The sequence below is a fragment of the Balearica regulorum genome, chromosome 1 (genome assembly GCF_011004875.1).
Source record: "Balearica regulorum gibbericeps isolate bBalReg1 chromosome 1, bBalReg1.pri, whole genome shotgun sequence".
Lineage (NCBI taxonomy): Eukaryota > Metazoa > Chordata > Aves > Gruiformes > Gruidae > Balearica > Balearica regulorum.
Window position 1 is genome coordinate 70,824,631 of NC_046184.1, and position 12,873 is coordinate 70,837,503.

At 41.8% G+C, this 12,873-nt stretch overlaps 1 protein-coding gene across 3 annotated transcripts; it reads left to right on the forward strand.

Moving 5' to 3' along the window:
• Positions 1 to 4,043: 4,043 nt before the first annotated feature.
• Positions 4,044 to 12,615, forward strand: MGST1 (microsomal glutathione S-transferase 1). Of its 3 annotated transcripts, XM_075757628.1 has the most exons (5): positions 4,106 to 4,205; positions 4,789 to 4,875; positions 7,337 to 7,484; positions 9,597 to 9,691; positions 11,994 to 12,615. In XM_075757628.1, exons 3-5 carry the CDS (start codon positions 7,359 to 7,361, stop codon positions 12,238 to 12,240), a joined length of 468 nt encoding a protein of 155 aa, XP_075613743.1. In that variant the 5' UTR covers positions 4,106 to 4,205; positions 4,789 to 4,875; positions 7,337 to 7,358; the 3' UTR covers positions 12,241 to 12,615. The 3 variants fall into 3 exon arrangements, with proteins under 3 accessions (XP_075613724.1, XP_075613743.1, XP_075613735.1); XM_075757609.1 differs by lacking the exon at positions 4,789 to 4,875 and having other exon boundaries at positions 4,044 to 4,205; XM_075757620.1 differs by lacking the exon at positions 4,789 to 4,875 and having other exon boundaries at positions 4,132 to 4,200.
• The last annotated feature ends 258 nt before the right edge of the window (positions 12,616 to 12,873 follow it).

A 12,873-nucleotide genomic window follows, 5' to 3' on the forward strand; every position in this document is an offset into this window, starting at 1 on the left:
AACACTTTCCTTTTGGCATTTAAACAGTACATCAGAATTTAACTTAAAATATGGACTGAATCTTACTGTTAATGATTTTTTTCACTCTGTAAATCATTGGTTGATTTACTGCAGGAGGCATAATTTGTCAATTTTACAAAAGAACTATTTGAGGAAACAACGAATTTATATTAGCATGTGAACAGAAGCTTCAGGTGTGGTGAAAATGTATTGTTAGTGCCTTATTTACCACTCTAATCATAGAATCATAGAATCATAGAATGGTTTGGATTGGAAGGGACCTCAAAGATCATCTAGTTCTGACCTCCCTGCCATGGGCAGGGATGCCTTCCACTAGACCAGGTTGCCCAAAGCCCCATCCAACCTGGCCTTGAACACTTCCAGGGATAGGGCATCCACAACTTCTCTGGGCAACCTGTCCCAGTGCCTCACCACCCTCACAGGGAAGATTTTTTTCCTTGTATCTAATTCAAATCTACCCTCCTCCAGCTTAAAGCCATTACCCCTTGTCCTATTACTCCATGCCCTTGTAAACAGTCCCTCTCCAGCTTTCCTGTAGGCCCCCTTCAGGTACTGGAAGGCTGCTATAAGGTCTCCCCGGAGCCTTCTCTTCTCCAGGCTGAACAATCCCAACTGTCTCAGCCTGTCCTCATAGGAGAGGTGCTCCAGCCCTCTCATCATCTTTGTGGCCCTCCTCTGGACTTGCTCCAATAGCTCCATGTCTGTCTTATGTTGGGGGCCCCAGAGCTGGACGCAGGACTCCCGGTGGGGTCTCACGACAGCAGAGTAGAAGGGGAGAACCACCTCCCTTGACCTGCAGGTCATGCTTCTTTTGATGCAGCCCAGGACATGGTTGGCTTTCTGGGCTGCATGTGCACATTGCCAGCTCATGTTGAGTTTCTCATCAATCAATACCCCTAAGTCCTTCTCCTCAAGGCTGCTCTCAATCCATCCTCTGCCCAGCCTGTAGTTGTGCTTGGGATTGCGCAGACCCACGTGCAGGACCTTGCATTTGGCCTTGTTGAACTTCATGTGGTTCGCACGGGCCCACCTCTCAAGCCTGTCAAGGTCCCTCTCGATGGCATCCTTTCCCTCCAGCATGTCAACCATGCCACACAGCTCGGTGTTGTCAGCAAACCTGCTGAGGGTGCACTCGATCCCAGTGTCCATGTTGCTGACAAAGATGTTAAACAGCACCGGACCCAATAACGACCTCTGAGGAATGCTGCTCATCTCCACTTGAATATCAAGCCATTGACTGCAACCCTTGAATGCAACCATCCAGCCAATTCCTTATCCTCCGAGTAGTTCATCCATCAAATCCATGTCTCTCCAATTTAGAGACAAGGATGTCATGCAGGACTGTGCCAAAATTAATAATGGTGAATAAATGGAGCCAGAGAAGGAGACAGGATGGAACAAGGTTGATCAATACATGCCTCTCCCTCACCTTCCCTGCAGTCAAAAGAGAATGATAGCACTTAATCTGGCCTTCTTCAGGAGTATCTATTCCTTGCTGGAGTTTAAATGAAAAACTCTTGTATTCCTACTTTTATGCTGACCCTAAATTTGTGTCTTGATTCTACTATCTCCGGCTATATGGGTAGTTCTTCAAGTCAATGGGAAAATTGTCATGAAAAAGGGTTGCTCACAGGAATGAGGTTTGCAAGATCAAGCCCTTCATGATCAGTATAACCCTGGGCATCAGGCTGATACGGCATCCCTGATTTACAAGAGTAATCCTATTAGCATCAAAGGAACAATTCACATGAGTAAGGACTGTGAGAATGGGCCCCTCAGGAGCAACTATCACCACATTTATGTATCTAACCTCACTTAGATCACAGCAGTTTTCAAATGTTGTACAGACACTTTATGCTGCTACTGAACTTTGACAAGAAAATAGACCTTGAGCACAAGTTTACTTCTGCTTTACTGACTATGACCCTGGTTTTGCACTCTACTTAGACTCCTCTCCACTCTAAAGTGGTTCAGGGTCTGCAAGAAATATTGGCTTCTCTTCTTGTTTCTTCTCTCTTTCTTTCCCTTTTCTCTTTCCTTTCTCTTTCATCTTTCTTTTCTTTCTTTTTCTTTCTTCCCTTTTTTTCTTTCTCCCTTCCCTTCCCTTCCCTTCCCTTCCCTTCCCTTCCCTTCCCTTCCCTTCCCTTCCCTTCCCTTCCCTTCCCTTCCCTTCCCTTCCCTTCCCTTCCCTTCCCTTCCCTTCCCTTCCCTTCCCTTCCCTTCCCTTCCCTTCCCTTCCCTTCCCTTCCCTTCCCTTCCCCTCCCTCCCCTCCCCCCTTCATTTTTCCTTCTTCTCATTTCCCTTCCCCTTCCTCTTTTCTTTTTCTTTTTCCTTCTCTTTTTTTCCTTTTTTTTCTTCCTTCCTCCTCTCCTCTTTTCCCTCCCTTCTTGTCCTCCTCCCTTGCTCATATCTTCTTTCTGTACCTTCCTTAGAATTAATGACATTCAATGATGGTAGGAAAAATTAACAAGGTGTTGGCCTCAAAATTCAAAGACTGGGAATGTATAAGCTTTTCCAATTTCAGAAGCGGTTTTTAAGGTTACATAAATCAATCTAAATTTCCAGAATCTGTAAAACAGGAATGTGAAATCCAAAGGAAAGGGTGATTTTTGTAGAATTTCTAGCTGCATTTATGCTTCTCTTTATATCCTATTTACAACTAATGAAAATGGCCTTTCCTGGCTTTCTGGTATTTCCAGGTCTAGTTCTGAGAACTACATATAAATCAATTACCAGCTTTTCTTGTCAAGTATAATATTATGGGTTTAGTTTAACTCTGTTAATTTGGTAGGTTTACCTTGTTTTTAAACTGGCTTTGGATAACGATTAGAATGCCAAACAACTAAAAAAAAAAGATGGTAATAGAAACTAATTACAGTTTTACTGCAACAGCACTAATTACACTATGTGATTGGGATATGTGTTAGGTGTTGTATAAAAATTTATGAAGATACAATTCCTGCCTTGAAGTAAGTTATGAGCTGCAGATATGCTGCTTTTTGGTTTTAATAAATCCATTTCCTGGGATGGATCCATGCTCATGTGAGTTGTTTTGTTGACTTCAGTGGGAATATTATTTGCTGTGTCCTTAGCAAGGACAAAGGTTGTTGAACCCAACTTCTACCATCATTTAAAACCAGTACTGAAGCTACAGTCCTTGCTCAAATGAGTCTTGCTGTGTTTGATGTTTAATAAGAAGTCACAAAGATCTGCACACACAAGTATTTAACATGACATGAAGCACAGAAGTAACATCAATGAACGCTGAATATATGTACCTAAGATTAGTTTTTTCCATAACAATGAAGCTTTAAAAATTGTATCCCCTTCTGACTTTGTACACATCTTTAGGATAATTTCTAAAATCTTTACTGGGCATCTGAGTACATTTATCTCCATCTTCTTAAGTCTCCTTTATCACGAGCTGCTTAGTCACAAGCATTGGTCCGGTTATGAGGGGGAGTGCTGTGGGAATAGTATAGTTTGCTCTGAAGAGGCAGTGGGAAGCTTGGACATCAGGTTTCTTCTGTTCATCACATCCTAGCATACCAGTAGAAGTCCATGGTTGTCCCTGAAGTTCCTCTATTTTCTGCTACACTTTGCAAAGCAACATGACGCATACTGACTGCAACTGCACTGATGGCTTGGCAATGCAAGCATTTTTTAATTTTTTTTTTTCCTTTCGTAAAAGTTCAGATCCACCAAAACAATGTAGGGTCCCAAAGTACTGAGACTTTTGGTGTTTTACATAGTTTTTCAGGTAAGTTTTGAGCCCACTTGGGATTTTGTGCAATTGCTGGACATGGTGTTCTTTAATGAGACCTGGCTGGGTCATGATCTTTGGTTTGCCTCTGTTGGAAAGTCCCAGAGTGTTCCCACAGGACGGCTTTTCCTTGCTTATTTTGTTGGTTTTCCTTCTTTTTCTCGCAGGTAAGGTTTGCTGGGGCCTGGGTCTGAACTTTCCCTCTCCTGGGTGAGCCACCTGGGCTCGCGGCTCCACTGGGACAGCAGCAGCCTCCAGGCCTCACCGCGACCGTGGCTGGGACCCGCCTCCGCGCCCGAGGGGGCGAGGCGAGGCGAGGCGAGGCGGGGGCGGGCCCCAGGCCGGGCGTTGGTGCAGCGGCCGGTCGGGACCAGCGGGGTTCGCCGTTGTGTGCGCGCTTTGCGAGGGGACGCGGGTGAGGTGCGTGGGTGCTGCGCGATGGCGGCTCCGCTGCCGGGCGGGAGCGGAAGACCCTCCTGTCCCCCGTCCTCCTGCTGCCTTCCGGGCGCGAAACCCTCCGCGGTGCGGGGAAGGGGGCGCGGGGCCAGGGCGGCTCTGCAGAACGCGGCGGGGTTTTTCCTCGGGGTGGGGGGGCTGGAGCCTGTCCCCCCGCGCAGGCGGCGGTGGGTGTGCTGAGGGGCGGTGCGGGGGGTGGCCGGGCCCGGCGCCCGCGGCGGTCGGCGAGGCAGGTCCCCTGGGCTCCCCGCGGGGCCGGGGCCTGGGCCGAGGCTTTCCTGTAGGGCGGGTCCGTCCCCCCCCCCCCCCGAGGAATAAAGTGAAACCGGCGTGGGCGCAGGCTGGGCTTCCTTGATAAGCGCAGGGGCCTGGGCCAGCAGCTGCGCTCTGCCGCGGGATCTGCTTGTTTGGAGACTGAGTTTGTAGCGGGGTGCAGGGCCTCGCCGGGCGGCTCACAGTAGTTTTAGTGAGCTTTGAGCGCGCTGTAAAAAGTTGCAACCAACCAAGCAACGAAAGGCTGTCCCAGTGCTAATACTGCTGATTACAGCTGCACAGTCAGCCAGCTTTGGGACAAAGTCACACCTGACGGGAACAGGAGCATAGCTGCGCTCCCACCGAGGGCTCCACAGCTGAGGTATATTCACCCACCAGCTTTTAAGACCCCTTATGTGGGATCTAGGCTTGTGCTCTTAACCAGGCCCAGGTTTTGCAATTGCACCACAGAGAGGTATTCTGTTACTTTCGCAGATAAGGCTGTTCATAGTCTTACTGATAGAGGGAACTAACACTTAAGGGAAATAGCAGGACCATTAACTAGCTTAAGCCACATATCTAGTAATCTTAACCCTTACGTAAGATGTTTTAACAAGAACTAGCGTAAGGAAGGGTCAAGATGACCCTTCACTCTGCTTGCATTTTTGTAACCAATCGCAAGATAAGGAGGTAGTAAATCAGAATGGAATGAACATGGAGGATTCTCTGCTAATTAGGAACCGGTCTGAGTAAGTTTTGTGGTGAAGGTGAAAAGTGCACAGTGAGGAAGACATACGGCCTTCATCCCTAAGACCCCGGCTCACGACCACCAAGAGGCACTGCGCGTGTGCAGCTGAGAGGAGTTAAAGGCGGAGACAATGGAAATGAACTCATTGTAATAAGACCGCCTTTCCACAGAAAGATCATGAATATGTATAGGCGCTTTTTGAATATGTAACATTTTGTTGTATAAAATTCAAAGGGAATTGCCGCAAGGTGCGCACGATTTTGGTGGGATGACCCCCCGTGCTGCCCAGCGCTGAATAAACATACCTACTTTACAACTTTCCCAGTTGTGGAGTCCGATTTTCCGCACATCATTACTAAGCATATCTCTTTAAGCTCGGTGCTGTTTTAGTATGTTTGGTTTATTTTTGCATTTCTGCTGGTGTTAAAACCATGAATTTGTTGGTATACTTCCTTTTCATAGTGAAGGCAAGGCCTGGGCTTTATGAGAGTTTGGAGAGGCCAACCGTACAAGTAGGGAAAATGGATCATTGTGGTCTAGTTCCAGCGGGAGGAACACAGAGGTGTTGGTGAACAGTTTCTCATGACTTTGCATAGTTCTTGGATGTATTTTCAGCATAGGTTTAAAATCCAGTAAGGAAAAACACTCTGAAGCAACAGATTTACTTTCTTTTTGTTTTGTAAAACTATGCAGGTTCTGTAAAAACTACTGAGAAAAATATTTGCCGAATCGCTGATTATCTTGAGAACTGCTGTACTGTGAAGTCGAAGGAAGGTTATACTGAATTTCTCATAATCTGTAGACCCGGTGCTTGGCCTGGTGACCCAAGCACTGTTTTGGAAAGGACAAAAGGGGAAGCAAAATCCCATCACTGCAGCCAAACAGGTCCAGGCAAGGTTAGATTTGTTTCACTGAGCAAAGAGCTGCTTACCTCTGTCCTGCACACCTCCCCACCAAGGATGTGCCTTCAGAGCAATAGTCTTGTACTGCTCTCAGCTTGTCCAGTTCTCCTTGTTTGGTTATAGCTGGCAGTGCTCTGTGCAGAAAGCAAGATGAGAGATTGATAGAACTGTAATTATATTGTTACTAACTTTTTTATTACTATTGTTAAAATGATATCATAGGAAACAATGAAGTTAACTATAACAAAAAGTACATTTATTTTGGTCTCAAGTGAAGCTAAGACATACTACTTTTATGGATTCCTACTTAGTAAGTGCAGGATGGAAGCACTTGGTGAAGCAAAACTGTTGAATGTGCAACGGGACATGCTTTTTGTTTTACATGCATCCAGTCCTCGTCACGTTCTTAACTTTATGGTGTTGATAGAAGGTACCACCTCCATAGGATTGTGGGTTTGGTATAGTCTCGTTGGAAAGAGAGTTCATTAGCTTAAACCTCCCATGATAAAAGCATAAATAGTTCTCTGCTTTTTGTCATTACAACTTAATCTTTTCCCGTGAATCATGCTAAAAGCAATTTTTAAGAACAAGGTCTCAAAGGAGAAAAATGCGTGCTTAACTCAGTTTGATCACAAGTTATTGCTGGGTGGGAAGATAGTGGTTAGTTTGAAAGCTGAAGTGCAATTATAGTTGTGTCATTTTACCCCCACCCCCACCCCCCCCCCAAAAAAAGGCCATACGAATTTTCCTCTTTGAACACTATAGTGTGTATAATATGTCATCACACTCTTTGTATCCTGGTAACTGCTTAGGGAAATTCATTAGTTCAAATGAATTGATCTAAAATTGGTCTAACTGCTTGTGTTATTTCAAAAGTGTACTGATTTGTGTGACTAAATTTTGTTTCTGCAATTATATTAAATATTTTGGTTGTTTATATTTTGACAGTTTAATAAGCAGATATAATGGAAGCAAAATATTAAATGATAATATAATTTCTCACTTTAAAGTATTATATTGTGCCATGGTGAAAATAAACTGAGAAAAAATAAATTTGTTTGAAAAGAAAACTTTTCACGGTGGCAAAATTGTGCTTCATTGCAGTGACGCTAAAAAAAAAGGCTATCCTGACAATCTTGTTGTCAGAACTTTGGATTGCTATGATGTTAGCCTAACTTTAATGTCTTTTAAAGGTCATCAGTGAGAAGTGGAAAAATGGCTAAATTGACCCACTTAGTTGACAATGAAGTCTTCCGGGCTTATGCTACTTACACAACTATTGTTCTTCTAAAAATGATGCTAATGAGTCTTATAACAGCATACTTCAGAATCACAAGAAAGGTAAGGTATTGGGAATACTGTCTGGTAGAATAGATTGAAATTTGTATGGAAATACAGAGGTAGCACAGGTGTTTCTTTTCTTTTCGGCATTCAAATACTGGTGCTGTTCTTTTTCTTCCTTCTCCCTGCTCCAATGATATTCTGAGTTTGGTGTGCTGGTGCTTTGTTGGTCTCAAATGGATGATGTCTTTAACCTAATTATGAGATAATTATGAGACTGTGTCTTACAGTTGCATTTGACTTACTCTACCCTTCTAAAACATTTCTATTATTTTTAAATAAGAGTTTTTAATAACTGTAATTTCCACTGTCTTCTGCAGAAAGCTGGTGTCCAGTGTACCCAATTTATAAAGCAAGTAAAATGTGATATTCCACCATGTTACATGAATAATCAGCTAGCAGGGTCAGAAGAGGGGATATGAAGTGGATTTTTGTGCATCTATAACCCTTTCATCTAGTAATTCTAAAGCTCTTTACATTCCCTGATTGTTTTAGCCTTCCCATTGCAGGTAGGTCATTATCCTAAAAAAAAAATTAAAAAATTCTAGAACAAGAGGCAGGCTGAAAATTTATGTGAAATGATACTGTACTAGGTAAGTATAGGAAAAATCCACTGAGGTTTAGTAAATAGTGCAGAAGCTGCATCTAGCTTAGGAGAGAGTGCTCATGGGAAGGATTGTGTTGTGTTTGCCCTGCTCTTGGTCTTCTCTAGGCATCCGCTCATGGCCACTCTTGGAAAGACTTGGTCCTGGGCTGAAAGAGCCCTGAGTTTGCTCCATATGGCTATTCTTGTGAGATCTGTTTCTGTAAGACAGTGTGTGCTTCAAGGATTTTGTTGTGGTCCTTTTGTTGAAATGCTGCTTTTCATTCCTGCTGGATGCAAGAGAACCCAGCTGAACTGTTCTGTTGTTCATGAGGTCCTATAGCCCAGCATTTGAGCTACTGTTGGTTTCTGAGGTCTTTGGCACAGCTGAAGATTGAGTATAGTAGAGCACACAGCCTGTCCTGTATGTTGAAAATAGGACTCAGATGTCTGTCATAACCTTACTTCCTTTTTGCTCTTGCGGAAGCATGTCAGCTGTGCTGGTCCTATATGTAGATCGATTGGACTCCTCTATTAATACTCATATCGTGTTATGATCCCTGTGTATGCAGGTGACAATAGGGTCTTCATTAATTTGGAAGTACTTGGTTTTCTTATGACAGACAGTAATATTACAAACAGACAAATTAGTAAAGTCATTTTTATTTCCTATTTAATATAAAAAGGTCTTTACAATGGTAAGAAAAAATGGAAGAAAGCAGTTAGTGGAGTGAGAGACGGTAAAATGTTGTTGATACTGTTAACGTGTCTCCAGAATTTTGAGGCCAAAGGTATTTCACAGAAAGGGATCAAAGCTGCCTCAGAAAGCAATAATGTAGCTCTCCTAGAATCAAAAGGCTTTCTTGACTTAAGCCTGCATAGCCTGAATGGTCCACAGAATGCATGTGTTGCCATGTCTCAGCAAGGAGAGATCTACTGCAGCCTGTGCTAACTGAATTAAATGTTGTTTTCAAAAAGTGTCTTAGAGTATTTGGAGGTAGTAACGGGTCGTATAAGTGGAAAAAATTGTACGTAAGAGGAAAGGGAGAAACTTATTTGGTCATAAATGAAGACAGGATGAGTCTCTTGGATGCTATTGCTGTGTAGACTTCTGAAGAAGGAAGAGATCCAAAAGGGCTTTCAGGTAATTTGTCAAGAATAGTGAAAAAGAGACTTAGGCAGTACAGACAGTAGTTCTACCTTCCAGATCCTTATGGTCCTTCAACACACTGGCATTACTTCAGGCTGAGTATCAGTCATCTGTCATGCTTGTCCATGTTACAAGAAGGCTTTATCTACATGCATAAATGACATTACATTGATTTGTCAGCACACAAGCTACATAGAGACTAGGTTCAAGAAAACAGTAGTGCAGTGAACAATGTATTATTCCCCTTGCATTTAACTTCAGGTAAGTTATGTGAAATTATAGAGGCATTAGTAAAAAGAGTGACCTTTATAGCAAGCTGCCTTGACTAGAAAGAACATTCTGGCTTCTAATGTCTTTTGTGTGTCTATGTTTGAAATAGGCATTCATCAACCCAGAAGATACAGCATCATTTGGTAAAGGCGAGAGTGCTAAAAAATATCTGCGGACTGATCCAGATGTTGAACGTGTACGCAGGTAATGTATAGGATTCTTTAAAAGTTATTTTAAGTAGCAGAATAATACTAAATCAAAGAATTAATTTCACCCCATTCTCTTTGGCCAAGCCTCTGTGTGTTTTGCTTTATGTAATAATCTAATATATTAATTTGTAAACCATTCCACATTCAAAGGGTCAGCATGCATACTAAAAATAATGTCATTGTCTGGTTATAATAGCTAACTCTTGGATAGTACCCCGTGTGCATGGGGAAGTGATGAGAAGATTGTAAAATATGACCGTAAGTTGATTTAGTATGAAGCAGTGTACATTAAGTGTAAACCAGCTTTCTATTTAATTTGAACACCAATTGCAATAGTTGCATCTTTTCCTAAAGTGTAAAGGAAATAACAGAGGGAGGAGGAGTAAAACTGTGTTAAAGTCAGGGAACTCCAGAGTTGCAGTGAGGGCGTTAATCTGGCAAATCGTACTGAATGGGAATTAAAGCCTGTGCTCTTTTTGCTGGATTGAATTGAGGTTACTCACTGATGTGTCAGTTGTACAGGAAAGTTGACCAGCCTTCTGGAACAATGCTATTAATAGTACAGCAGTGTGCGACCTGCGGTGTATGTATTTTGTTTTGCAAGATTCATGGCAGAATGTAAGCTGTATTTCAGTGGGCTAACTATTGCAGCTTGTTTAATTTTATTTAGCTGATGGCAAAATTTTCAGTTACCAAAATCTTAACTTTAGAGATGCTGTTTGATACACTTGTACTAACAAGGAAAGCTTTAATGGAATACTTTCCATATCATTGTTCATTAATGAAGCTAACAATTTATTTGCTATATATATTTTTATACCAAAAACTTGAATGTGAATTAACTGTTCTCAACCATCATTAAGGAGGACCTTTCCTTTTCTCCCCCTGAGTGGTTCATGGAGTTGTTAGTTGTTTAATTTCCCAGCTGTTATATAAAAATGAGCACTTTTTGATGAGGAGTAATTCCTTTCTATTTGTAAATTCTAAGAGGACAACTAAGTCAATACTAACTTTACGACCAGATTCCCTTTTAATTGAAACTGTTACATTAGAGAAATGACAACCATCTCATAGAGTCATTTACAAAGGTTAGATTTTTAAAACACTGTATTATCAAATCCTGTGTTGCTGTTTTGCAGAGTTGTTCAGACTTCCCCAGACCTAGTATGTCAGCTTGGTTCTAGTTACTCTGTTGGTGTTACAGCATCTGTTTTTTCCTCCCAACAATGGTTCTTAATGGAAGTTTACTCTTATTTTCTTTTGCAAGCTTCATGGCAACAGATAATGCCACATAGATGTAGCATGGCTTCTCTTATATAAGTGACTGGAATTTGTTCTGTTTATGGGTATAGAAAAGACATTACTTTAGTGTACTTTTTTGGGGAGGAAAAAAAAAGCTGGAGGATGTGTTTCCTTGTAACGATAAATGAGTTCAGAAAGCAGCTGCAGAACAGCACCATGTTCTGATTCTAGTTGCCTGTGAAATTTGACATAATTAGTAAGGCTTAGAGGTTGTTTCAATCAGTAAATTTGGCTGGAAGTATAATTTATCTAAAGAGGTAAAGGGAGCAGGGAAGGTTTAGGAAGAGGCGTGAAAGAATACTTCAAGATCTGGAGTTGAGTCTCAACACATTTTTAGTAAATTATATTATGGTTTCAAAATACCAAACATTTTTCAGCTATTTTAGTGCTTAGTAGTGAAGAAAATGAACCAAAAGTGTAACTGTCACACCTGTTAGATGTTCAAAAATAACATTCTTCAAGATGATTGAACTTCATGAACATTTGATGAAATGTTTCATATATAGGATATTTCATGTTGTCTTTGTGGAGACTGCAAACTGAGCTTATGGGATTGAAATAGACCATCTGGGCCATGAAGTCTAGTACTTGCAGTCACAGTCATCCAGTTAGTTGATGTTCAGTTGAGAGAGGCTACAAGAAAATTCCAGCTGTCTTCTTCCCTGCCTTTCCTTGCATTCTTGCACACCAGGCGCAATCATATACCTCATGTAAGTCCCTAATATGACCAAGATCCTGTGGAAAAACTCAGACCTTTTATACAGAAGATCAGAAGCTTAAAAATGTGGGGTGCAGCAAGAGAGACCAGAGCAATGTCAGATGAATGTGCCAAAATCATTTCAGTAGCTGAATCAAGCGCTCACTGCAGGGGAAGCCACCAGTTGTATTAAGGCCTTAACAGCAGCGTGATCTGAAGATGCTGAAAAGTAACGATGCTCGAAGTGGTTTATTCAACAAAATGTAACACTATAAACCAACTTTGCTTCTTTTTGCAGAGGCCACCTGAATGACCTTGAAAACATTGTCCCATTTCTTGGCATTGGACTACTGTATGCTCTTAGTGGCCCTGAGCTGTCCACAGCCTTGCTGCATTTCAGGATCTTTGCTGGGGCTAGGATCCTTCACACTTTTGCATACTTGATCCCTCTTCCCCAGCCCAGCAGAGGATTGTCTTGGGCAGTTGGATATGCAGTAACCATCTCAATGGCATACAAAGTGCTGAAGACAGCGTTGTACCTGTAGTGGTAGTCGTACTTTCTGTATAGTATTCGACATTCCATGCAAAGTTTCCAGCAGTGTATGTTGATGTCTTGAGAGAGCCAGCATGAGTTCTCCGTGGTGACTAGAATTCATTTTTTTTAACAGAGGCTTTTCATTTCTGTTCAGAAATATTTCTTTCTGGAGAAAAAAAAAAAATCCTTCTCCTTGTATTCTCTATTCATGGGCTGCATTGCCAAAATGTTAGGTTGAATGTTCCCTTTGCGATTTGTCAAGTGCTTACGATTCTAAACATGCGATGATGCTGTATTGATAGCATGTGTGGTAATTTTCTACAGATGCACTATTTTTGCTGTAGCTCTGAAGTCTAAATCAATAAAGACAAGAGGAAAAAAAAAAGTGTGTTTGTATTTTTGTTTTCATTTTGACTCTTCTCACTGCAGCCAGCAAATAGCATGTCACAATGTATCAGGAAGAGATTCCAATCATACAGTTCTTTGAAGAATGCTTACCTTAATAATAAGATATAACCAATAATACTAGGCTTGTTGTAAAAAATCTTTGATGAAATTGTTGTTTGTATAATCCTTTTGGGATTAAAAAACCCAAACCGTTGCAGCTCCATTTCTGTCAGTTGAATAGATTAAAAAGAAAAAA

Coding starts and splice junctions, on each gene's coding strand:
- MGST1 (XM_075757609.1), top strand. CDS start 7,359: ATGGCTAAATTGACCCACTTAGTTGACAATGAAGTCTTCCGGGCTTAT. Junction 7,485..9,596: donor ACTTCAGAATCACAAGAAAG/GTAAGGTATTGG, acceptor TGTTTGAAATAG/GCATTCATCAACCCAGAAGA. Junction 9,692..11,993: donor GATGTTGAACGTGTACGCAG/GTAATGTATAGG, acceptor TTCTTTTTGCAG/AGGCCACCTGAATGACCTTG.